This window comes from Cherax quadricarinatus, chromosome 41, assembly GCF_038502225.1.
Source record: "Cherax quadricarinatus isolate ZL_2023a chromosome 41, ASM3850222v1, whole genome shotgun sequence".
Taxonomy (NCBI): domain Eukaryota; kingdom Metazoa; phylum Arthropoda; class Malacostraca; order Decapoda; family Parastacidae; genus Cherax; species Cherax quadricarinatus.
In genome coordinates, this window is record NC_091332.1 from 26,793,442 (window position 1) to 26,819,305 (window position 25,864).

General features: G+C 39.7%; 1 protein-coding gene across 3 annotated transcripts in view; it reads right to left on the reverse strand.

Annotated features, from left to right (window-relative positions):
- Positions 1-25,864, reverse strand: part of Gga (ADP-ribosylation factor-binding protein Gga) — a 236,986-nt gene that overhangs the window by 39,413 nt on the left and 171,709 nt on the right. For 2 of the 3 annotated variants that reach the window (XM_070093106.1, XM_070093108.1), the window contains 2 exons: positions 9,568-9,731; positions 2,819-2,929 (listed from right to left, as the gene is read on the reverse strand). In XM_070093106.1, the coding sequence (XP_069949207.1) occupies positions 2,819-2,929; positions 9,568-9,731 (275 nt within the window). Of the gene's footprint in view, positions 1-2,818; positions 2,930-5,856; positions 5,923-9,567; positions 9,732-25,864 lie in introns of those variants that run through there. The other variant, XM_070093107.1, reaches the window with a different exon arrangement.

Consider the following 25,864-nt stretch of genomic DNA (forward strand, 5'->3'; position numbering starts at 1 on the left):
CAATAAGATTCGTCCAACTAGGTATATTTCTACACCATAGGAAGGTTAGCAAAGGCACCACTGTGACCACAAATGCAAATTTTCACAGACGAATATCCTGCTAGCGTGGCTGTGACGAACTCTAGCTCAAGTCCCCTCAAAGCCGTTAACATGACTCCTGAAATTGTAATGACACGATTGCAAACAAACCATACCACGGGCGGGGATAGAACCCGCGATCAGAGAGTCTCAAAACTCCAGACCATCGCATTAGCCACTGGACCAGCTAGCCACAATAAGATTCGTCCAACTAGGTATATTTCTACACCACAGTGGTGCCTATGCTAACCTTCCTATCGTGTAAAAATATACCTAGTTGGACGAATCTTATTGTGGCTAGCTGGTCCAGTGGCTAACGCGACGGTCTGGAGTTTTGAGACTCTCTGATCGTGGGTTCTATCCCCGCCCGTGGTATGTTTTTTTTTTAATAGAGAGCAAGCTGACATCCCACAGGAAATGAACAACCCTCCATTAAGGTGCAGAGATGTACCAGAAAGGAACATGGTAGATTAAACCCCTGCCAGCCCAGGAATGGAAAGAAGGCAGGAATAGGCCCTCATAACTGTGGGGGCCAGGGGCTTCCTAAGAATTAGCAGAATACTTGAAATTCCAAAGCATCCCAAAAGTGGAAGGTCATGGTCAGCAGGCATAGCAGCCTGCAACATCAAACAAACTACTGGCAAAAACAGACAAGTGTCCATGCCTCAGAGATGCCACAGGGACCCCTTGTGATCTTGGTCTGAAGGAAGCACACTGGGCCCCAACGGAGGCAAAGGAGCAGAGAACTGCACTCTCTAAATACACTCAGTATCCATCGTTGAAGAAAACAGCAGTTTCAAACCCAAAGCATTGGAAGAGGTTTCCCTCAATTTCGCACTGTCAGTACGAGGAATAATTCCACACTAAGCACTTGTAGGGACCCATGCATATGAATGATTGAGCCCCTCCCAGTGAAGAGCGACTTGGATAAACCACACAGCCATAACAAGTCCCGTGAGCCCAGCAAGTGAGTGGCCATCCTCAAATGACATCCTAGAAAAAGCAGGAAGGACTGTCACCAATCCTGAAGGAGCCCAAGAATCCCAAGATACACATAGCTGTGATTTAGGCTCAAAGATTCTGTAACCCTCTCAGCCCAGTCAGAATCCTTGTTGAGTGCCTGGTCAACCATACTGTTGGTGCTAAAGGCCAGCAGGAACACACATCACAACCTGGACAATTAGGCATTTGGTGCAGCTAATGGTCCAGTTTCCTCTTAAAAACCTTTCCATTTGCTCCAGCAATCTCAGGTTGCCAATTTCACTTGGTGAAAGCAGACTTAACTGAGGTTTTGAGATAGGACCAAGTTTCAAATGATGCTGCTGTGCAACAAGCAAGGTATGATGTGATGGGAGATCAAGGAGGCAAGAATCAAGCAAAAGGTTAAATCATTATTAGGAATGAGAGAAGTGAGTACAGGTATGAATGACATATAACATATTTTAAGTGGGATTTTTGGGGCCCCAATTGCAAAATATATTTTGATAATGTACTCTGGATGAAGGTAATAAACAGATATAGATGAAATAAAGTTTTGCATAATAAGAGTGTTGATATCATTTATCATGCCTTCACATTAACCCTTTGAGGGTTTCGGCTGTACTAGTACGGCTTACGACCCAGGGTTTTTGACGTACTAGTACGCCTAAATTCTAGCGCCCTCAAATCTAGTGGGAGAAAGCTGGTAGGCCTACATATGAAAGAATGGGTCTATGTGGTCAGTGTGCACAGTATAAAAAAAATCCTGCAGCACACAGTGCATAATGAGAAAAAAAAAACTTTGACCGTTTTTTGGGAATAAAACAGCGACTTTGCACTGTGTTTTCGTATGGTATTTATGGTTGTATTCTAGTTTTCTTGGTCTCATTTATAGAATGGAAGACATATTACAGAAATTGAGATGATTTTGACTGGTTTTACAATGAAAAGTACCTTGAAATTGAGCTCAAAGTAGCAGAAATGTTCGATTTTTACCAAACTTCAAAAGTAAACAAATCATGCCAAGCGTCCAATACACGTCAACTGGTAAGTCTAATAGTCTTTCGCAAGTGCGTCAATATTATTTATACCATTTTTTACGCTAATGTAGTAGTCTCCATAACAGTAAATCTTCTATTTTTTGTGAGAATAAAAATTCAAAGTGGAAAGCAAAAGAATATAAGAGGGGCCTTGAGACGTGACTAATGAACAGAGGAAATGTCATTTTAGTGCCAGAAATGTCTTTCTTGTTTATTCTGGACCCTATTCGGAAATTGGCATCATTTGAAATTTGTGTGAAATTGGCAAAATTGCTAAATTCTGACCACTGTACTGGATAGTTGAAATTGATAAATGGGTGGTTTCTTGCACTCATTCAATAGAAAAAATGGAGTTCTAGTGAAATATTCATGTTTTTGTCGACTAGTACAGTAGAATTGGCCGAAAATGAGGCTCAAAGTGGGCAAAATCGCCGATGCGCAAACATCGCCGAGACCGCTAACTTCGCGAGAGCATAATTCCGTAAGTTTTCCATCAAATTTCAAACTTTTGGTGTCATTATGATCGGGAAAAGATTCTCTATCTTTTCATAAGAGAAAATTATTTTTTTTTTTTTTAAATTTGGCTGACCCTGAGAACGAGTCTCAGAGAAGGCCTGTCGACCCTCAAAGGGTTAAGTAATGCTTATGAAAATTACATATACAAAATCTGATAGCTCTATGACAACAATCATTAAACATAACAAAGTAGATATACTACTTACTTTATTTGGATTAGCAATAAGCATAATCTGTGTGATAGCAGGTGGAGGAAGAAAAGGGCTGTAAGCTGCCAACTCAGTTGATGATGGTGGCTGTAATCGCACTTTACACCCCTGCAAGTTAGTCAATGCTTCAGTAATACACATTTACAAAGAGTGGTCATACCATGCACACAAAGACACTCAAAATGTAATTTCATTACACGTGCTTTCTTTCCATATGAAAATATGTGTGATCAAGCCCAATTCAGCCTCACATCTCACTCATCTATAGCTTTAATATTGAAAAGTTAATTTTATAATGATTTTTTGTAATAAAATATATAATTTCATAGGTCTATCTAACCTACCCTAAAGTAAAATACAAGTAAGTAATTCACTGTAAGCAGGAAATTATTTTTTTTTTTTTTAATCACACTGGCCGATTCCCACCAAGGCAGGGTGGCCCAAAAAAGAAAAACTTTCACCATCATTCACTCCATCACTGTCTTGCCAGAAGGGTGCTTTACACTACAGTTTTTAAACTGCAACATTAACACCCCTCCTTCAGAGTGCAGGCACTGTACTTCCCATCTCCAGGACTCAAGTCCGGCCTGCCGGTTTCCCTGAAACCCTTCATAAATGTTACTTTGCTCACACTCCAACAGCAGTGAAATATTCACAACTAATGCTGGGTAATGCATAAGAAAATGAAAGACATCCAGTGAGCCAACATTACCCAAGTGAGCCTGGTTGCTACATTATCTTCATTCAAAACACACACTGAGTCATTATATTAAATTTACATCTCCAGTTAACTCTTCTTACTTTCTAACAAGTTGAAAGATGGCCAAACTCTTGTTTAAAATGAAACACACTCGTGAGTTCAGAGATCTGATTTATTATAATGTCCTTCCAGTCTGCCCAATGTAAAGGCTGCAGTCAAGTATCATGCATTTTACAGCAAAAAAGGTGTGCTTTTTTTTCCCCAAAAAAGTCTTGAAAAATCAGGTTGCATCTTGTATGCTCAAGGTCAGGATCAATGGTAGGCTTTGTGTTACTGGCAAGGGTAAATGGTGTTTTTGGTGGTAACAATACATACCAATAGTACTTTTTTGGTAATAATAAAATACCACTTCATCAAAAACATGACTAATGAATTGTGAACGAAGATGTAAACACTAACTGGTGTTCACTTGTACAACAAGTTTAGACTCTACAGCTACAACAGTCATATAACAAAATTTCTAACTAACTAACTGGGAACTTTTTTATTTACAATGACAAAGACAATATAAAATGAAAGAAAGAAGGGCTGAATAAATTTAGGAAATTAAGAAATACCACAATAATAGAGCAGCTGTTTACTAATGTTACGTTACAACTACTTGGAAATATCATACCAGCAAACAGCCGACACTGAATGTAAACAAACATCTTATCTTCTCCATAAAACTGTTTAACTTACAGTGGAATATCTGTTTCACTGAGAGGGGCATGAAGTACCATACAACACAGTATTCATATCTATCTAGGGATGAATATGATTACTGATTTACTGTTATGATACTTCTGTCTCTCTCTCTGGCAAATATTCTACTGTTTGTTGAACAGTTATGCAAATTTTCAATTTTCAGATGACCAATACCCTATTATAACAGTGTCAAAGAGCAGTCATGCCTATACCAATACCCTATTATAACAGAGTCAAAGAGAAGCCATGCCTATACTATCAGTTATAAACTACAAGTGATCAAATTTGCAAAGGAACAGAGGAACCAAGCTGCAGCAAGGCATTTTGGGCCACCCCAACAGAGAAAATGGCAAGTGACATCCAACAGTCAAGAATCTTAGTATAAACCTGATAGCTGGGAGGGCTTAGAACAGGAAAATAGTATGGTGTAATACAGATTTGAATACATAAGAAGCTTTAAAATGACCCAATAGTGAGGAGAGCTGTAAAGATAAGGTAAACAGCTTTTCTCAGTTTTTTCCAGAATATGTCTGCCAAAGGTTTTCTTCTTTTTATTTTTAGTAAGCTATACAGGAGAAGGGGTTACTAGCCCATTGCTCACGGCATTTTAGTTGACTTATACAACATGCATGGCTTACAAAGATTCTTATTCCACTTCCTCCTGGAGACAAAAGGAAATAATACAAACATTTTAACTACAGGTCGACCATCACTAATCCAGCATCATTGGGACCTGTAGGGTGCTGGATTAGTGATTTTGCAAGATCTTAATAAAGATTAATAAAGTTAACTAACTTGACTTGCACAAGAAGTTTTGGCTTGTTCCTTCACTAGAGCTCCAGTGAGCTCAACACCTTCACTTACACGTAGCCTAAACCACTTCATCAGAACTTGATCTAGTTCTGAATTTTTTCCTACCTTCATTGTTTTCCTTTTACACATCTGTTTCTTTGAATCACTGTTGGCAAAGAAATGCAGTAATTTCTCTTTCTGTCATAAATTGTTGAAGAGCAAATGCTGTATAACTCTCACAAGCTTCTCACAGACACTGCTGTCGAGTTTCTTCAAAGGTTCAACCTTATCTTTTATGGACAATGTACAATGTTTGCACTTTACACAACGAGAAGCATTTCCTTTATTTATTAGAACCATGGCTAGGGCTAAAAGTAAGCAGGTTATAACAATAAATGGAAAAAACAAATTAGAATGATTTATGCAGCAAACAGCACCACCAAACAGTAGCAGCAGGTTGGTGGGGTGATCCAGAAAATTTGAAGTTACACTAGACGAAATTAGTGCTGGATTAGCGACAGAACTGCATTAGTGATTGCTGGACCAGTGATAGCTGACCTGTATTAAGAAAAAAATCACAGTAAACTCAGGAGTGTGTGTATATATAAACATTTACATGCATGTGTAGTGTGACCAAAGTGTAAGTAAAATAACATTATATTCATGTTATCTTGTGGTTTATGAGAGAAGTAAAACACCAGCACTCCTACCATTGTGTAAAACAAAATTTAAGTTTCTGTCTTACACTCATTTAACAGGACAGTAGTGCCTCCCTGGATGGTTGCTGCCTACTAACCTACTATCTGCTGTTTGGGATATTTGCCGTTTGGGGTGATATCTGAACTGTTGTATCTGCACGCCTCTGCAAAGACAGTGATGTGTGAATAATGGTGAAAGTGTTGAATGATAGTAAAAGTGTTTCTTTTTTTGGGTCACCCTGCCTCAGTGGGAGATGGCCAGTATGTTTAAAAAAAAAAATGCCTGGCAAAATTGGGGTGCATCTTATATGCCAGAGAATACTGTACATCTATACATCAGGCAGACTGGAAGGATGTCATAACCTATGATCACTGAACACAAGAAAGTAATTCATTATGTACGTACAAGAGAGTTCAGCAGCCTTTCACACATTTGCATTAATACCCAAAATATTTATTGGAAAATTGCCACCATCGCACACAAATCATACTACAGCAACAAATGAAGAGTCACAGAATAAGTTCTTATAGCCACCACACACAATTTAATATCTCACGAGGGCAACAGAAACCAGATGTTATTTCAAAATTTGCACCAAGCTTAATTCAGAATGTCTGTATTGGATTTGGAATAGCATAGCACTGTGATACACAAATAACCCACATAAAGAAGAGAGGAGCTTATGACGACGTTTCAGTCCGACTGGACCATTAACAAAGTCACACTGTGACTTTGTAAATGGTCCAAGTCGAACTGAAACGTCGTCGTAAGCGCCTGTCTTCTATGTGCGGGTTATTTGTGTATCGTTCCAGTCACGGTATTGTGTCTTTTTTTGTTATTTGTAGTGCGATGCCATTTGCCCAAGATGGAGTTCGGTTCCAGTCACTTGCTTCCTGACCTGATGCTCCACACTCCCCTGATTCCTGACCTGATGCTCCACACTCACCTGGTTCCTGACATGACACTAGACACTCACCTGTTCCTGACGTGACACTCCACACTTGCCTGGTTCCTGATGTGACACTTCACACTCGCCTGGTTCCTGAACTGACTCTCTACACTTGCCTGGTTCCTGACGTGGCACTCCACACTCACCTGGTTCCTGACGTGGCACTCCACACTCACCTAATTCCTGACATGGCACTCCACACACTTCTGGTTCCTGACCTGATGCTCCACATTCGCCTGGCTCCTGACCTGATGCTCCACACTCACCTGATTCCTGACCTGATGCTCCACACTCACCTGGTTCCTGACGTGGCACTCCACACTCGCCTGGTTCCTAACGTGACGCTCCACACTCGCCTGGTTCCTGACATGACACTCCACACTCACTTAGTTCCTGACGTGACACTCCGCACTCACCTGGTTCCTGATGTGACACTCCACACACTCCTGGTTCTTGACGTAACACTCCACACTCGCCTGGTTCCTGACATAGCACTCCATACTCATCTGGTTCCTCATGTGACACACTATACTCATCTAGTTCCTGACATGACACTCCACACTCACCTGGTTCCTGACATAACACTCCACATTCACACCTGAGGGGCACACCCTCCCTATATAAACATGTTCCCATCTCACTTTGTGTATCTGTTGATGATGATTCCACTTGAGGATCAAATGAACAAAACAGAATGGACTTCAAGAGTGTATCAGTCTGTAGTGGAAGGAAGGCGGGGTAGGGGTTGGCCTAGGAAAGGTTGGAGGGAGGGGGTAAAGGAGGTTTTGTGTGCGAGGGGCTTGGACTTCCAGCAGGCATGCGTGAGCGTGTTTGATAGGAGTGAATGGAGACAAATGGTTTTTAATACTTGACGTGCTGTTGGAGTGTGAGCAAAGTAACATTTATGAAGGGATTCAGGGAAACCGGCAGGCCGGACTTGAGTCCTGGAGATGGGAAGTACAGTGCCTGCACTCTGAAGGAGGGGTGTTAATGTTGCAGTTTAACCCTTTCAGGGTCCAAGGCCCAAATCTGGAGTCACGCACCAGTGTCCAAGAATTTTCAAAAAAAAAATTTGTTATTTTTTCTTATGAAATCGTAGAGAATCTTTTTGTGAAGGTAATAAAACAAAAAGTACGAAATTTGGTGGAAAATTGACGAAATTATGCTCTCGCGAATTTTGATGTGTCAGCGATATTTACGAATCGGCGATTTTGCCGACTTTGACTCCCATTTTAGGCCAATTACATTATTCCAATCAACCAAATTCTTAGCTATTTCACTAGTATTACTTCTATTCTATCGATTGAGCACAAGAAATCGCCAAGTCAACTGTTTCAACTACAAAATAAAGTGATCGGAAATTGTTAATTTGGCCAATTTAACACAAAGTTCAAAATATTCCAATTTCAAAATAGGGTCCAGAATGAACAATGTAGGCATTCCTGGCACTAAACTAACATTTCCTCTGTTCATTAGTTATGTTTTGAGGCTTTACAAATAAATTCCATTTTGATTTTTTATTCACATAATGAATTTTTATTCACACCAAAAAATAGAAGATTTACTCTTATGCAATACTGTAATAATTGTATAAATATCATCACCATATTTGTGAATGTATATTAGACCCACCAGCTGACGTGTATTAGACTTGTGAGGTCGTTTGTTTACTCTTGAATATCGGCAAAAATTTAACATTTCCGCTACTTTGAGCTCAGTTTCAAGCCATTTCCAGTGCTAAAACCAATCAAAATCATCTCTATTTCTGTAATATGTCTTCCATTCTATCAAATGAGGCCAAGAAATCGCAAATACAACTATAAAAAACATACGAAAAAACACTGCAAAGTTGCTGTTTTAATCGAAAAATCATGATTTCATTTTTTTTCTCTCATTATACACAGTGTGCTGCAGGATCTGTTTTATGTGGTGCACACATACCACATAGATGTATTCTCTCATATCTAGGCCCAAATGTACCACTCACAGTTTATCAGAGTGAGCTGAGCTCATGGCGTAGATCTACGGTTTGGACCCTGAACGTAAAGCCGTAGATCTACGGGACGGACCCTGAAAGGGTTAAAAACTGTAGTGTAAAGCACCCTTCTGGCAAGACAGTGATGGAGTGAATGATGGTGAAAGTTTTTCTTTTTCGGGCCACCCTGCCTTGGTGGGAATCGGCCAGTGTGATAATAAAAATAATAAAAAATAACTTTATTTCCCACATTCCTGTCTCAATAGTTATATAAATTCAAAACATCATTTCTCTTTATCTCTGCAGTTACCTTTCACCCTCACAGAAAACTGCATATTTCTAGAGCATATCAAAATACCACCCAGCTATAAACTAAAGCTCCCAGGAATGGGAAAGTGGTATAGTAGTAAAAATTATCAATTCATTCATTCTTGGGTCGTCATCGCTGTCACACCCACAACAAAAACACTAAAATTTTACAGGTGATTAAGTGCTGTCCTGGCCCGAATCACTATGCCACAAAAAGTGAGAGAGAAATGCGCATCTTCCTCAATAAGGTTAATGTGTGTGAATCCATGGCAATTTTACATCAAACCATTGCTAGAAGCTCTATACAGTAGTAGAGAAATAATTTTCACTTCTAAACCATGAGACTGTGAAGTGGACTCAGAGAAAGCATTCAGAGAATCTGACAAAATTAATCCAAATCATCTTTAACCATTTAATCATTTTAACCATTTTTGGTCCAACATGAACTGAAAATGATCCAAGTTGGACCAAAACATTGTAAACTTTTCTCTCCTATGTGCAGGCTATTTGTGTATTGTCCCAGTCATGGTACTGTGCTTTTTTGTTCTATACAAAGATAATACTTATTTTCTTACCTTAGGCACAACAGCTTGGAGAACATAATTCGATATGGACTGTGAATTGTTAGACACAGTGGATACAACAACAACAGACACATCCTCTCGAGGTTGATTCTCTGTGAAGTGTAGAGTAACACTCACATCATTACTCTCCAGAACGTTTACAGAGCCTTGTCTCCCTGAAAAAGAAATGAAAGGCATAAAATATTGTACATTTATTCTGAGTACTGTATGTAACAAGAAGCCATCGTGAGAAGACACATTATTGCAATAGACAGAACATACCCTTGTCCTAAGCTCATATTACTCTATTCCTCATGATTTTACTCCATGAAATATATTGATTAGGAGTCTGTAAAAAAAGATACATATAATCTATAACCGATGTGCATAAACTGAAATGGATGACATTCTAAAGCATACTAGTCAGGCCTAAAAGAAAAGGGAGTTTCCAGTGACCTGACCCTAGCTAAATAGGCTAACCCTAAATTTTTTATTGTCATCTAATGCCAATTAAACAATGCTTTTTAATTAAATTAAAAATATACACCTACCATCCGACTTACGACCTAGTTCGGTTCCGAGAAACCGGTCGTAAGTCGAAATGGTCGTAAGTCGAACTTTACTACTGAATATCAACAAAACATTTTTGTAATGACTTAATTTTATTGTTTTGTTTTGGTAGTTCATGTTTTACTTTACTTTTTATGTTGTTAGTACTGTATTTTATACTGTAAGGTTTAGGATAAACACTGTGTACAACACAAATAATTGTTTATTTCCCAGAAATTTGGCATAAAAAACACGGTCGTAAGTTGAGTGGTCGTAAGTCAAGCAGGTCGTAAGTCGGATGGTAGGTGTATATTTATTAGGCAAATCTAGAAGATATGACCTATCAGCCCTCCTTACAAATATCAACCTTCACAAGTATACAAGACACCATCTCTGATTTGACACTCAACAGAACATTTCAGATACCCATTCAAAATAAGCCAATAAGGCACCTGCATTCACAAATTCAGTGTATATCTCTCTCATCAACAGAGACCATGAACACTGCACGTTGTTACTGTTCATCACGCATAAAACCTCATATACAGTAGGGTCCCACTTTATGGCGTTCCGCTAACAGGGCGAGATTAAATTATGACAAAAACTTGCTATACGGCTCCCAGTCTTTGTAATACGGCACACCCCACCTGGTTTAAAATTCTCCATGAGCATATCTCTCAATTACGTCTGGAAACTTCCCAAAATTTCAAGTGTTTTAAAGTTATTGCATATTTTAAATGTGCTCTGATAATTATACTTATGTGTACCTGTACCTAAATATACTTACACAATGTGCTGGCGTGCAGGTACACATTAAAATCACTAGTCTCTCTCTACACTTGACGGCAAATTAATAATAATATGTAACCTCTTAGAAGCATTAAATATCATATACAGTGGACCCCCGGTATTCAATATTAATCCATTCCTGAGAGCCCATCAAATACCGAAAATATCGAAAAGCGAATCAATTTTCCTCATAAGAAATAATGGAAATGAAATTAATCCGTGAAAGACACCCAAAAGTATGAAAAAAAAAAATTTTACCACATGAAATGTTTAATGCAATAGAATAATTACAATAACAACAATAACAATAGAATAATTGACACTTACCTTTAATGAAGATCTGGTGATGATTGATGGGATGGGAGGAGGGGAGAGGTGTTAGTGTTTAGAAGGGGAATCCCCTTCCATTAGGACTTGAGGTAGCAAGTCCTTTTCTGGGGTTACTTCCCTTCTTCTTTTAATGCCACTAGGACCAGCTTCAGAGTCACTGGACTTCTGTTGCACAACATATCTGTCCATAGTGGCCTGTACCTCTCATTCCTTTATGACATTCCTAAAGTGTTTCACAACATTGTCAGTGTAATAGTCACCAGCACCACATGCAATAGCCGTGTTAGGGTGATTTTCATCAAAAAAGGTTTGCACTTTAAGCCACATTCCACACATTTCCTTAATCTTTGAAGTAGGCAACTTCTTCAATTTCTCTATCCCCTCCTCCAAAGCAGTTTCCTCCGGTGTGGCCTCTTGTTGTTGAAGATGATCTAGCAGCTCATCTGTGGTTAGTTCTTCATTATCCTCCTCCACCAACTCTTCCACATCCTCCCCACTAACCTCCAACCCCAAGGACTTCCCCAATGCCACAATGGATTCCTCAACTGGCATAGGATTCTCAGGGTTAGCCTCAAATCCTTCAAAATCCCTTTTGTCTACACATTCTGGCCACAGTTTTTTCCAAGCAAAGTTCAAGGTCCTCTTAGTCACTCCCTCCCAAGCCTTACCTATCAGGTTTATACAATTGAGGATATTAAAGTGATCCTTCCAAAACTCTTTTAGAGTCAGTTGAGTTTCTGTGGTCACTATAAAGCACTTTTGAAACATAGCTTTTGTGTACAGTTTCTTGAAGTTGGAAATGACCTGCTGGTCCATGGGCTGCAGGAGAGGAGTGGTATTAGGAGGCAAAAACTTGACCTTAATGAAGCTCATGTCCCCACAAAGTCGCTCTGCCAAGTCTGTAGGATGACCAGGGGCATTGTCTAACACCAGGAGGCACTTAAGGTCTAATTTCTTTTCAATTAGGTAATTTTTCACAGTGGGGCAAATGCATGGTGTAACCAGTCATAGAAAAAGTCCCTAGTGACCCATGCCTTACTGCTTGCCCTCCACAGCACACACAAATTAGCCTTGAGGACACTGTTTTTCCTGAACACACTGGGAGTTTCAGAGTGATACACCAATAAAGGCTTCACTTTGCAATCACCACTAGCATTGGCACACATCAACAGAGTAAGCCTGTCTTTCATAGGCTTATGTCCTGGGAGTGCCTTTTCCTCCTGAGTAATGTAGGTCCTGCTTGGCATTTTCTTCCAAAACAGGCCTGTTTCGTCGCAATTAAACACTTGTTCAGGTTTAAATTTTTCACTGTCTGTGTAATCCTTGAATTCCCTACACTGAGAGTAAAAGGTAGATGGGATACACGGAGAATAGAAGCATCAGGGAAGAGAGAGGTGAAGGTTTATAAACTAAAAGAGGAGGCAGTTAGGGTAAGATATAAACAGCTATTGGAGGATAGATGGGCTAATGAGAGCATAGGCAATGGGGTCGAAGAGGTATGGGGTAGGTTTAAAAATGTAGTGTTAGAGTGTTCAGCAGAAGTTTGTGGTTACAGCAAAGTGGGTGCGGGAGGGAAGAGGAGCGATTGGTGGAATGATGATGTGAAGAGAGTAGTAAGGGAGAAAAAGTTAGCATATGAGAAGTTTTTACAAAGTAGAAGTGATGCAAGGAGGGAAGAGTATATGGAGAAAAAGAGAGAGGTTAAGGGAGTGGTGAAGCAATGTAAAAAGAGAGCAAATGAGAGAGTGGGTGAGATGTTATCAACAAATTTTGTTGAAAATAAGAAAAAGTTTTGGAGTGAGATTAACAAGTTAAGAAAGCCTAGAGAACAAATGGATTTGTCAGTTAAAAATAGGAGAGGAGAGTTATTAAATGGAGAGTTAGAGGTATTGGGAAGATGGAGGGAATATTTTGAGGAATTGTTAAATGTTGATGAAGATAGGGAAGCTGTGATTTCGTGTATAGGGCAAGGAGGAACAACATCTTGTAGGAGTGAGGAAGAGCCAGTTGTGAGTGTGGGGGAAGTTCGTGAGGCAGTAGGTAAAATGAAAGGGGGTAAGGCAGCCGGGATTGATGGGATAAAGATAGAAATGTTAAAAGCAGGTGGGGATATAGTTTTGGAGTGGTTGGTGCAATTATTTAATAAATGTATGGAAGAGGGTAAGGTACCTAGGGATTGGCAGAGAGCATGCATAGTTCCTTTGTATAAAGGCAAAGGGGATAAAAGAGAGTGCAAAAATTATAGGGGGATAAGTCTGTTGAGTATACCTGGCAAAGTGTATGGTAGAGTTATTATTGAAAGAATTAAGAGTAAGACAGAAAATAGGATAGCAGATGAACAAGGAGGCTTTAGGAAAGGTAGGGGGTGTGTGGACCAGGTGTTTACAGTGAAACATATAAGTGAACAGTATTTAGATAAGGCTAAAGAGGTCTTTGTGGCATTTATGGATTTGGAAAAGGTGTATGACAGGGTGGATAGGGGGGCAATGTGGCAGATGTTGCAGGTGTATGGTGTAGGAGGTAGGTTACTGAAAGCAGTGAAGAGTTTTTACGAGGATAGTGAGGCTCAAGTTAGAGTACGTAGGAAAGAGGGAAATTATTTCCCAGTAAAAGTAGGCCTTAGACAAGGATGTGTGATGTCACTGTGGTTGTTTAATATATTTATAGATGGGGTTGTAAGAGAAGTAAATGCGAGGGTCTTGGCAAGAGGCGTGGAGTTAAAAGATAAAGAATCACACACAAAGTGGGAGTTGTCACAGCTGCTCTTTGCTGATGACACTGTGCTCTTGGGAGATTCTGAAGAGAAGTTGCAGAGATTGGTGGATGAATTTGGTAGGGTGTGCAAAAGAAGAAAATTGAAAGTGAATACAGGAAAGAGTAAGGTTATGAGGATAACAAAAAGATTAGGTGATGAAAGATTGGATATCAGATTGGAGGGAGAGAGTATGGAGGAGGTGAATGTATTCAGATATTTGGGAGTGGACGTGTCAGTGGATGGGTCTATGAAAGATGAGGTGAATCATAGAATTGATGAGGGGAAGGGGGTGAGTGGTGCACTTAGGAATCTGTGGAGACAAAGAACTTTGTCCTTGGAGGCAAAGAGGGGAATGTATGAGAGTAGTTTTACCAACGCTCTTATATGGGTGTGAAGTATGGGTGATGAATGTTGCAGCGAGAAGGCTGGAGGCAGTGGAGATGTCATGTCTGAGAGCAATGTGTGGTGTGAATATAATGCAGAGAATTTGTAGTTTGGAAGTTAGGAGGAGGTGCGGGATTACCAAAACTGTTGTCCAGAGGGCTGAGGAAGGGTTGTTGAGGTGGTTCGGACATGTGGAGAGAATGGAGCGAAACAGAATAACTTCAAGAGTGTATCAGTCTGTAGTGGAAGGAAGGCGGGGTAGGGGTTGGCCTAGGAATGGTTGGAGGGAGGAGGTAAAGGAGGTTTTGTGTGCGAGGGGCTTGGACTTCCAGCAGGCATGCGTGAGCGTGTTTGATAGGAGTGAATGGAGACAAATGGTTTTTAATACTTGACGTGCTGTTGGAGTGTGAGCAAAGTAACATTTATGAAGGGGTTCAGGGAAACCGGCAGGCCGGACTTGAGTCCTGGAGATGGGAAGTACAGTGCCTGCACTCTGAAGGAGGGGTGTTAATGTTGCAGTTTAAAAACTGTAGTGTAAAGCACCCTTCTGGCAAGACAGTGATGGAGTGAATGATGGTGAAAGTTTTTCTTTTTCGGGCCACCCTGCCTTGGTGGGAATCGGCCAGTGTGATAATAAAAAAATAAATATAATTTTTCAGCTGCATTTTGGTCCGAACTGGCAGCCTCACCATGCCTAATCACACTATGTATGCCACTACGATTCTTAAATCTTTCAAACCAACCTTTGCTGGCCTTAAATTCACTCACATCAGCACTAGTTGCAGGCAATTTCTTTACCAAATCGTCATGCAACTGCCTAGCCTTTTCACAATTGATCGCTTGAGAGATGCTATCTCCTGCTATCTGTTTTTCATTTATCCACACCAATAACAGTCTCTCAACATTTTCTAACACTTGCAGTCGCTGTTTCGTAATCACAGTTGCACCTTTTGCAAGAACAGCTTCCTTGATTGCCGTTTTCCTGGTCACTATAGTAGAGATGGTTGATTGGGGTTTACTATACAACCTAACCAGCTCCGACACACGCACTCCACTTTCGTACTTTGCAATCATCTTTTTCTTCATTTCAATAGTCATTAGCACCTTTTTTCTCGAAGGGTTGGCACTAGAAGCTTTCTTGGGGCCCATGGTGACTTATTTTGCAGAAACAAGCACCAAAAACAGTGATAATGTGGAATGTACCGAATGTATCCTTAGATGCGCGCACACTGGCTGGCTTGTAAACAATGGCACACACAGGGCAGCTCAGGCCACACGTGGACACGTCTCATACGAATCACATCGAATACCGGGTTTTCGATCGGATACCGAGGCAAAATTTTTGCTATAAAATGCATCGAATGCCGGATTTATCGAATACCGATGCCATCGAATACAGGGGGTCCACTGTACTGCATTACGTTAATATAGATATTTCCTTTAATCCATCTATGATATTTTTTCAAAATTATGTAATAAACACTATGTAACATATAAACATGATAAATACACCCCACAATAGAATAAATTTCCATAAATATGAGATGTGGTAGCCAGGCGACTTGTAGGACTTGTGGTAGCAAGGCGACTTATAGTCCAACAACAGAGGAAATGTGTACACGATAATAATATCGCAGGGGGTAACTAGAAAATTATTCCTTTCGTATGCCTTCACTCAGAGCATCATTTCTTCTAAAAATGGTGTTACATGAGAATGGGAGTGTTTCTCTATATTTATTCTACTGTATCAATGTGGAAGCACCTTGTACACAATGTAAAGTGACAAAAACCAGACGCGTTCGCCTGGATTGTTTACATTACGTGTGGGCGGGGAGGGCTGCCCTGGCTGGATATCATACTTCCCAAACCCGGCTTCCTACAAATAAAACTCATTTCTCACCCAACATTAAGACTACAAACATTTTAAGGTAATTAATGAATGTACTGAATATGTATTTTATTGCTCTGGGGCACTTTATTTTTTTTTCCAACAAGTCGACTGTCTCCCACCGAGGCAGGGTGATCCAAAAAGAAAAATACTTTCATCATCATTCAACACTTTCACCTCACTCGTACACAATCGCGGTCTTAGCAGAGGAGCCCAGATACAACAGTTTAGAAACATATATGAAGAAAATATAACATATCCCTCCAAACTGCTAATATCCCAAACCCCTCCTTTAAAGTGCAGGTATTGTACTTCCGATTTCCTGTACTCAAGTCCGGCTATATAAAAATAACCAGTTTCCCTGAATCCCTTCACTAAATATTACCCTGCTCACACTTCAGCAGCTCGTCATGTCCCAAAAACCATTCATCTCCATTCACTCCTATCTAACACATTCACGCACACACGTTTGCTGGAAGTCCAAGCCCCTCGCCCACAAAACCTCCTTTACCCCCTCCCTCCAACCTTTTCGAGGACGACCCCTACCCAACCTTCCTTCCCCTACAGATTTATATGCTTTCCATGTCATTCTACTTTGATCCATTCTCTCTAAATGACCAAACCACCTCAACAACCCCTCTTCAGCCCTCTGACTAATTCTTTTAACTACACACCTCCTAATTTCCACACTACGAATTTTCTGCATAATATTTACACCACACACTACCCTTATACAGGACATCTCCACTGCCTCCAGCTGCCTCCTTGCTGTAGCATTTACAACCCAAGCTTCACACTCGTAAGTGTTGGTACCACTATATGTACTTTCATACATTCCCTTCTTTGCCTTCATGGACAACATTTTTTGTCGCCACAAATACGTCAACACACCACTCACCTTTTTTCCTTCATCAATTCTATGATTAACTTCATCTTTCATAAACCCATCCATAAGAACATAAGAACATAAGAAAGGAGGATCACTGCAGCAGGCCTGTTGGCCCATGCTAGGCAGGTCCTTTACAATTCATCCCACTAACATTTTCCCAACCCAATCCTCAATGCTACCCAAGAAATAAGCTCTGATAACTCTATCCACTCATTTGCAAGTCCCACTCAAAGCCAACCCCTCTCACTCATATATTTATCCAACCTAAATTTGAAACTACCCAATGTCCCAGCCTCAATAACCCAACTAGGTACTCTGTTCCACTCATCAACTACCCTATTTCCAAACCAATACGTACTTTCCTATGTCCTTTCTAAATCTAAACTTATTTTATTATTTTTATTATCACACCGGCCGATTCCCACCAAGGCAGGGTGGCCCGAAAAAGAAAAACTTTCACCATCATTCACTCCATCACTGTCTTGCCAGAAGGGTGCTTTACACTACAGTTTTTAAACTGCAACATTAACACCCCTCCTTCAGAGTGCAGGCACTGTACTTCCCATCTCCAGGACTCAAGTCCGGCCTGCCGGTTTCCCTGAATCCCTTCATAAATGTTACTTTGCGGGTTCTCTCTTGGAGAGATATCCTCAAGACCTTATTTATATCCCCTTTATTTATACCCATCTTCCACTTATACACTTGGATCATGTCTCCCCTCATTCTTCATCTAACAAGTGAATGTAATTTAAGGGTCTTCAATCTTTCTTCATAAGGAAGATTTCTAATGCTATGTATTAATTTAGTCATTCTACGCTGAATGTTTTCTAATGAATTTATGTCCATTCTGTAATATGGAGACCAGAACTGAGCTGCATAATCTAGGTGAGGCCTTACTAATGATGTATAAAGCTGCAGTATAACCTCTGGACTTCTGTTGCTTACACTTCTTGATATAAATCCCAATAATCTATTTGCCTTATTATGTACGCTTAGGCATTGCTGTCTCGGTTTAAGGTTGCTTCTTACCATAACTCCCAAATCCTTTTCGCATTCTATGCTGCTAAGTTCAACATTATTAAGCTGGTAGGTGCTAGGGTTATGAACATTTCCGAGCTTTAGAACTTTACATTTATCTACACTGAACTGCATCTGCCACTTTTCTGACCATGAACTGAGTTTGTTAAAATCCTCCTGAAGTTGTGAGACATCAACATCTGAATCGATTATCCTACCTATCTTCGTGTCATCAGCAAATTTGCTTATGTCGCTAGTAACTCCCTCGTCAAGGTCGTTTATATATATTATAAACAACAATGGGCCTAAAACTGATCCCTGCGGAACGCCACTTGTTACAGATCCCCACTCAGATTTAATCCAATTTATGCACACTCTCTGCTTCCTATTAGTGAGCCATGACTCAATCCATGACAGCATTTTTCCCCCAATGCCATGGGCAGCCACTTTCTTCAACAGTCTCTGATGTGGTACTCTATCAAAAGCCTTACTAAAATCTAAATAAACAATATCGAATTCTTTATCCTGATCAACGGCCTCAAAAACTTTTCTGAAGAAGGTTAATAAATTAGTTAGGCAGGAACGGCCCCTGGTGAAATCATGTTGAGTATCATTAATCAAATTATGCCTATCGAGATGGCTTCTTATATTATCGGCTATAATTGACTCTAGTAATTTACCTACAATTGAGGTTAGGCTTATTGGACGGTAATTTGACGGTAACAACTTGTCCCCTGCTTTAAAAATAGGAATTACATTAGCCATCTTCCACATATCAGGCACTACACCTGTTTGAAGAGATAAATTAAAGATATTAGTTAAAGGTTCACAGAGTTTCATTTTACACTCTTTAACCCTTTGACTGTCGCAACCCCCAATCCTGAGGTATCTCCTGGTGTCGAAAAATTAAAAAAAAAAAAAAATTATTTTTTCTTATGAAATGATAGAGAATCTTTTCCCGATTGTAAAGACACCAAAAAAACGAAATTTGATGGAAAACTGATGGAATTACGCTCTCGCGAAGTTAGCGACCTCGGCGATATTTACAAATCGGCGATTTCGCCCACTTTGAGCCCTATTTTCGGCTAATTCCATTATTCCAGTCAACCAAATTCATAGCTATTTCTTCAGAACTCCATTTTTTCCATCGATTGAGTACAGGAAACTGCCCATTTACCGATTTCAACTACCCAATAACATGGTCAGAAATTTGCAATTTGGCCAATTTCACGAAAATTAAAAAATATGACAATTTCAAAATAAGGACCAGAATGAACAATGCAGACATTCCTGGCTCTAAAATAACATTTTCTTTGTTCATCAGTCATGTCTCCAAGCCCCTGTCATATTACTCTTGCTTTTTATTTTGAAATTTTATTCAAACAAAAAATAGAAGATTTACTGTTATGCAGACTACTGCAATACTGTAATAATTGTAAAAATTACATCAACCCAGTCATGACTGCATATTAGAATGGCTATTTGGACATTTATTGGACAATGACATCATTTGTTTACTTTTGAACATCGGCAAAAATCAAACATTTCCCGTACTTTGTGCTCCATTTCCAGGTTCTTTTTATAGTAAAATTAATCAAAATCACCTCTATTTCTATAACATAGTTTCCATTCTATCAAATGAGACCAAGAAAACGAGAATACAACCACAAATACTATACGAAAATAGACCACAAAGTCGGCATTTTAATTAAAAAAAAAACGGTCGGAGTTTTTTTTTCTCATTATGCACTGCGTGCTCCAGGATTTTTTTTATATGGTGTGCACTGACCACACAGACCCATTCTCTCACATGTGGGCCTACCAGCTTTCTCCTGCCTGGTTTGAAGCCGCTAGAATTTATGAGTATATATACATCAAACACGGTACCTCGTAAACGTATATATACAGCCGCGACAGTCAAAGGGTTAAGAACCCTTGAAAAAAGTTCATCAGGGCCCGGGGATTTATTTTGCTTAAATCGGTCTATCTGTTTGATAACCATTTCACTGGTGACTGTAAAATTTGCATAATTTATCATCTTCAAGCCCACTATAAAAATTAATTACTGGGATATTGTCAGTGTCTTCCTGAGTGAAAACCGAGAGAAAATAATTATTAAGAATAGAGCACATTTCATTCTCCTTGCCAGTGAGATGCCCAGAGTTATTTTTAAGGGGACCTATCTTATCTGTAACTTTTGTTCTATAAATCTTGAAAAAACTTTTTGGGTTAGTTTTTGAATCCCTAGCAACTTTAATTTCATAGTCCCGCTTAGCTTTTCTTATCCCCTTTTTAACGTCCCTCTTAATGTCAATATACTGGTTCATAACATGACCCTCACCTCTTCTGATACGCCTATAAATTCCTTTCTTCTGACCTAAAAGATATTTGAGCCTATTATTAATCCATTTGGGGTCATTTCTATTTGATCTAATTTCCTTATATGGGATAAATGTCCTTTGGGCAGCATGTATTGTGTTAAGAAAGCTGTCATACTGGTAACTCTCTTACTTACTCCAGTCTACAGATGATAAGTGTTCTCTAAGCCCATTGTAATCTGCTAGGGGAAAATCTGGGACCAGTACTGAATTATCCCTACTATCATACTTCCATTCAACGCTAAAGGTAATTGATTTGTGATTGCTTGTGCCGAGTTCCTAATTTCTAAATTATTTACGAGGGTTTCCTTGTTTGCCAAAACCAAGTCAAGCAGGTTATTTCCCCTTGTGGGCTCTGTGACAAACTGCTTCAAAAAACAATCCTGAACTATTTCTAAGAAGTTGTTTGATTCTAAATTCCCAGTCAAGAAATTTTAACCAATATGACTAAAGTTAAGTCTCCTAGAATTACTACGTTATCGTGCCTAGTGGCCTTAACAATTTCCTCCCATAGTAGTCTCCTTTGGTCCCTATCTAAGTTTGGGGGACGGTATATTACACCTAAAATCAATTTTTTATGTCCCTCTGAAAATTCTATCTAAACAGACTCTGTATGTGTTACTTCAGACTTAATACCAGTTTTAATGCAACAGTTCAAGTGATCTCGGACATACAGTGCCACCCCACCCCCCTTCCCAATACTTCTGTCTACTTGGAACAATTTAAAACCCTGAATGTGACATTCTGCAGGCATGTCTCTACTTTTTTAATTAAACCACGTCTCAGTGATTGCAAATACATCAATGTTACCTGCACTAGCAACTAATCTCAACTCGTCCATCTTATTCCTAGCACTACGGGTATTAGCATAATGTACATTTAATGACCCTACTTTTTCTTTACCCTTCTTGCTCATTTCAGTTTTTCCACTAAACCTATTATTGTCCTTATCGCCTAGCGTCACTGACTTTTCAATATCCACCTCATTTTGCCTATTACTAGTTCTCCTAGAACTCATAGTATTACTACACTGGGACTTCACTGTGTTCTCGCCAAAACCCATACCACTATCTATTCCTAGTTTAAATCCCTAACAGCTCGCTCCACTGCCGTTGCCAGTGCCCCCACCCCAGACCTAGATAAGTGAACCCCATCCCTGGCATACATGTTATTTCTGCCATAGAAGAGGTCCCAGTTGTCAACATATGTTACCGCATTTTCCTTACAGTATTTGTCCAGCCAGCAATTGACACCAATTGCCCTGGACAACCATTCGTTTCCAACTCCTCTCCCTGGCAAAATACCACATATGATAGGGTTCCCACCCTTCCTCCTAATTATCTCTATTGCTGACCTATACCTGCTAATCAGGTCCTCACTTCTACGTCTGCCAACATCGTTGCCTCCAGCACTGAGACAGATAATAGGATTGCTCCCATTACCTCTTATGATGTCATCTAGACGGCTAACAATATCCTCCATCCCAGCCCCAGAAAAGCAAACCCTCTGTTTCCTACTCCTGTCCTTCAAGCAGAATGCCCTATCCATGTATCTAACCTGGCTATCCCCAACAGCAACAATATTCTTACCTTCCTTGTTGTCGTTCATCGTGACGATCCCAGTAGTCGACTCATATTCGTCGGGTAGCACAGAGAATGCATTGGAGGTTTCCACAACAGTTTCCAAAGCAGTCTCTTTCTTCTTCATCGTTTCTGGCTTACCATTCGTCTTCTTGATCGTCAACTTCGTCCCCTGCTGTCCAGCCACTGACCACGATCCCTTCTTGACCTGAGGGCTCAAAACAGGAGGACTACTACAAATCCTCTTGTTTTCCTCAGTCAATCGTCGTATCTCCATCTTCGCTACCCTCAATTCTTCCTTAAGCTGCTGGTAACGTTGCTCGATGGAGGGCATCTTGGTTCAGTCCACGGGGAGCACACAGGACACTTCTTCACAGAGTTAAGTACAGGTCACCACTGAATTAAGTACAGGTCACCACTGACACATCAACTCCCAAATATTTGAAAACATTTACTTCTTCCATACTCTCTCTCTTCAATGTGATATCCAATTTTTCTTCATCTAAATCGTCTGATACCCTCATCACCTTACTCTTATTTATGTTCACTTTCAATTTTCTACCTTTACACACCCTCCCAAACTCGTCCACTAACCACTGCAACTTTCTTTAGAATCTCCCATAAGCACAGTATCAGCAAAAAGTAACTGTCAACTCCCATTTTGTACTCGATTCCCCATAATTTAATCCCACCCCTCTCCCCAACATCCTAGCATTTACTTCTTTCACAACCCCCTAGCATTTACTTCTTTCACACAGGGTCGGCAGGCCCTCTCCTAAACTTGTTCTCAGGGTTGGAAATTTTTTGAAAAAAGAAATAATTATTTTTTCTTATGAAATGATAGAGAATCTTTTCCCAATCATAATGACACCAAAAGTATGAAATTTGATGGAAAACTTACGGAAATATGCTCTCACAAAGTTAGTGGTCTCGCCGATATTTACACATCGGCGATTTCGCCCACTTTGAGCCTTATTATCAGCCAATCCCAATGTACAAGTCGAAACAAATCATACCTATTTTGCTAGAACTCCATTTTTTCTATCAAATGAGTACAAGAAACCATCCATTTATCGATTTCAACTATCCAATATCATGGTCAGAAATTGGCAATTTTACCAATTTCACACAAATTTCAAAAGATGCCAATTTCCAAATAGGGTCCAGAATAAACAAGACAGACATTTCTGGCACTAAAATAACATTTCCTCTGTTCATTACTCATGTCCCCATGCCTCTGTTACATTTCTTTTGCTTTCCACTTTGAATTTTTATTCTCACAATAAATAGAAGATTTATGTTACGTAGACTACTGCATTCATGTAGAAATGGCGTAGAAATGGTATAAATAATGTGACACCACTTGTGAAAGAATATTACACTTGCCAAATGATGTGTATTGGACACATGGCATGATTTGTTTACTTTTGAACTTTGGCAAAAATCGAACATTTCCGCTACTTTGAGCTCAATTTCAAGGTACTTTTCATTATGAAACCAATCAAAATCATCTCAATTTCCATAATATGCTTTCCATTCTATAAAATGAGACCAAGAAAATTAGAATACAACCATAAATAGCATATGAAAATACACAGCAGTCGCTGTTTTAAACCAAAAACACTGTAGTTTTTCTTTCCTCATTATGCACTGTGTGCTGCAGGATTTTTTTTATACTGCGCACACTGACCACATAGACCCATTCTTTCATATGTAGGCCTACCAGCTTTCTCTCGCTAGATTTGAAGGCGCTAGAATTTATGCGTACTAGTACGGCACCAACCCTGGCATGCAAGCCGTACTAGTACGGCACCAACCCTGAAAGGGTTAAACAACCATGGTGACATTACATATCCCTGTCTAAGACCTACTTTTACCGGGAAGTAATCTCCCTCTTTCCTACACACCCTAACCTGAGCCTCACTATCCTCATAAAAACTCTTGACAGCATTTAGTAACTTAACTACCTATTCCATACACTTGTAACATCTGCCACATTGCTCCCCTATCCACTATCATATGCCTTTTCTAAATCCATAAGTGCAATGAAAACTTCCTTACCTTTATCTAAATACTGTTCACATATATGCTTTAATGTAAACATTTGATCTACACATCCCCTACCCACTCTGAAGCCTCCCTGCTCATCTGCAATCCTACTCTCTGTCTTACCTCTAATTCTTTCAATAATAACCCTACTGTACGTTTTACCTGGTATACTCAGCAACCTTATTCCTCTATAATTTTTACAATCTCTTTTGTCCCCCTTCCCCTTATATAAAGGAACTATACATGCTCTCTGCCAATCCCTTGGTACCTTCCCCTCTTTCATACATTTATTAAACAAAAATACCAATCACTCCAACACAATATCCCCCCGCTTTTAACATTTCTGTCACGATCCCGTCAGTTTCTAATGCCTTACCCCCTTTCATTCTACGTAATGCCTCACGCACCTCCCCCACACTCGCAGCCTGCTCTTCTTCACTCCTAAAAGATGGTATACCTCCCTTACCAGTGCATGAAATTACCGCCTCCCTTACTTCATCAACATTTAAAAGTTCCTCAAAATATTCCCGCCATCTACCCAATACCTCCAGCTCCCCATCTACTAACTCCCCTACTCTGTTTTTAACTGACAAATCCATTCGTTCTCTAGGCATTCTTAACTTGTTTATCTCACTCCATTTTTTTTTTCTTATTTTCAACAAAATTTCTTGCTAGTGCCTCTCCCACTCTTTCATTTGCTCTCCTTCTGATCTCTCTCACCACTCTTTTCACCTTTCTTTTACTCTCCATATACTCTGCTCTTCGTACAACACTTCTGCTTTGTAAAAACCTCTCATAAGCTACCTTTTTCTTTTTTATCACACCCTTTACTTCATCATTCCACTAATCACTCCTCTTTCCTCCTGCCCCCACCCTCCTATAGCCACAAACTTCTGCCCAACATTCTAATACTGTTTTTTTAAAACTATCCCAACCCTCTTCAACCCTCCCACTATTCATACTTGCATTAGCCCACCTTTCTGCCAATAATTGCTTATATCTCTCTCACCCTAACTTCCTCCTCCCTTAGTTTATACACTTTCACCTCTCTCTTACTTGCTGTTGCCATTTTCCTTTCATCCCATCTACCTCTTGCTCTAACTGTAGCTACAACTAAATAATGATCCAATATATTTGTTGCCCCTCTATAACCATGTACATTCTGAAGCCTTCCCATCATCCTTTTATCCACCAATACATAATCTAACAAACTACTTTCATTACGTGCTATATCATACCTAGATGAAATTAAGACACGTGCAACATCTGGGTATCCTTATTGTAGACGTTTTGCCATCCAGTGGCTTTATCAATACAAATTCCAGAACATAATTTGAAGACAGTAGAACTATATACAGAAGATGAGGTAATCAGTCCCTCAGCCTTGGAGATGGTGCAAAAAGCACCTTCTTCTCATTCATAACATCCACAATCATCTCTTTCTTATCGTTCACACAATATCCACGCACATTCAAACATCTCTCTCTGACGGTTTTCTTCTTTTTCTTTTTAGTAAGCTATACGGGATATGAAATGAAAAGCACTAAGAACAAGAACTATTAAGATAAAATCAAAGAAAACTCAGATGAGTGTGTATACATAAAAGTGTACATGTATGTGTAGTGTGACCTCAGTGTAAGTAGAAGTAGCAAGACATACCTCAAATCTTGCATGTTTGAGACAGAAAAAAGACACCAGCAA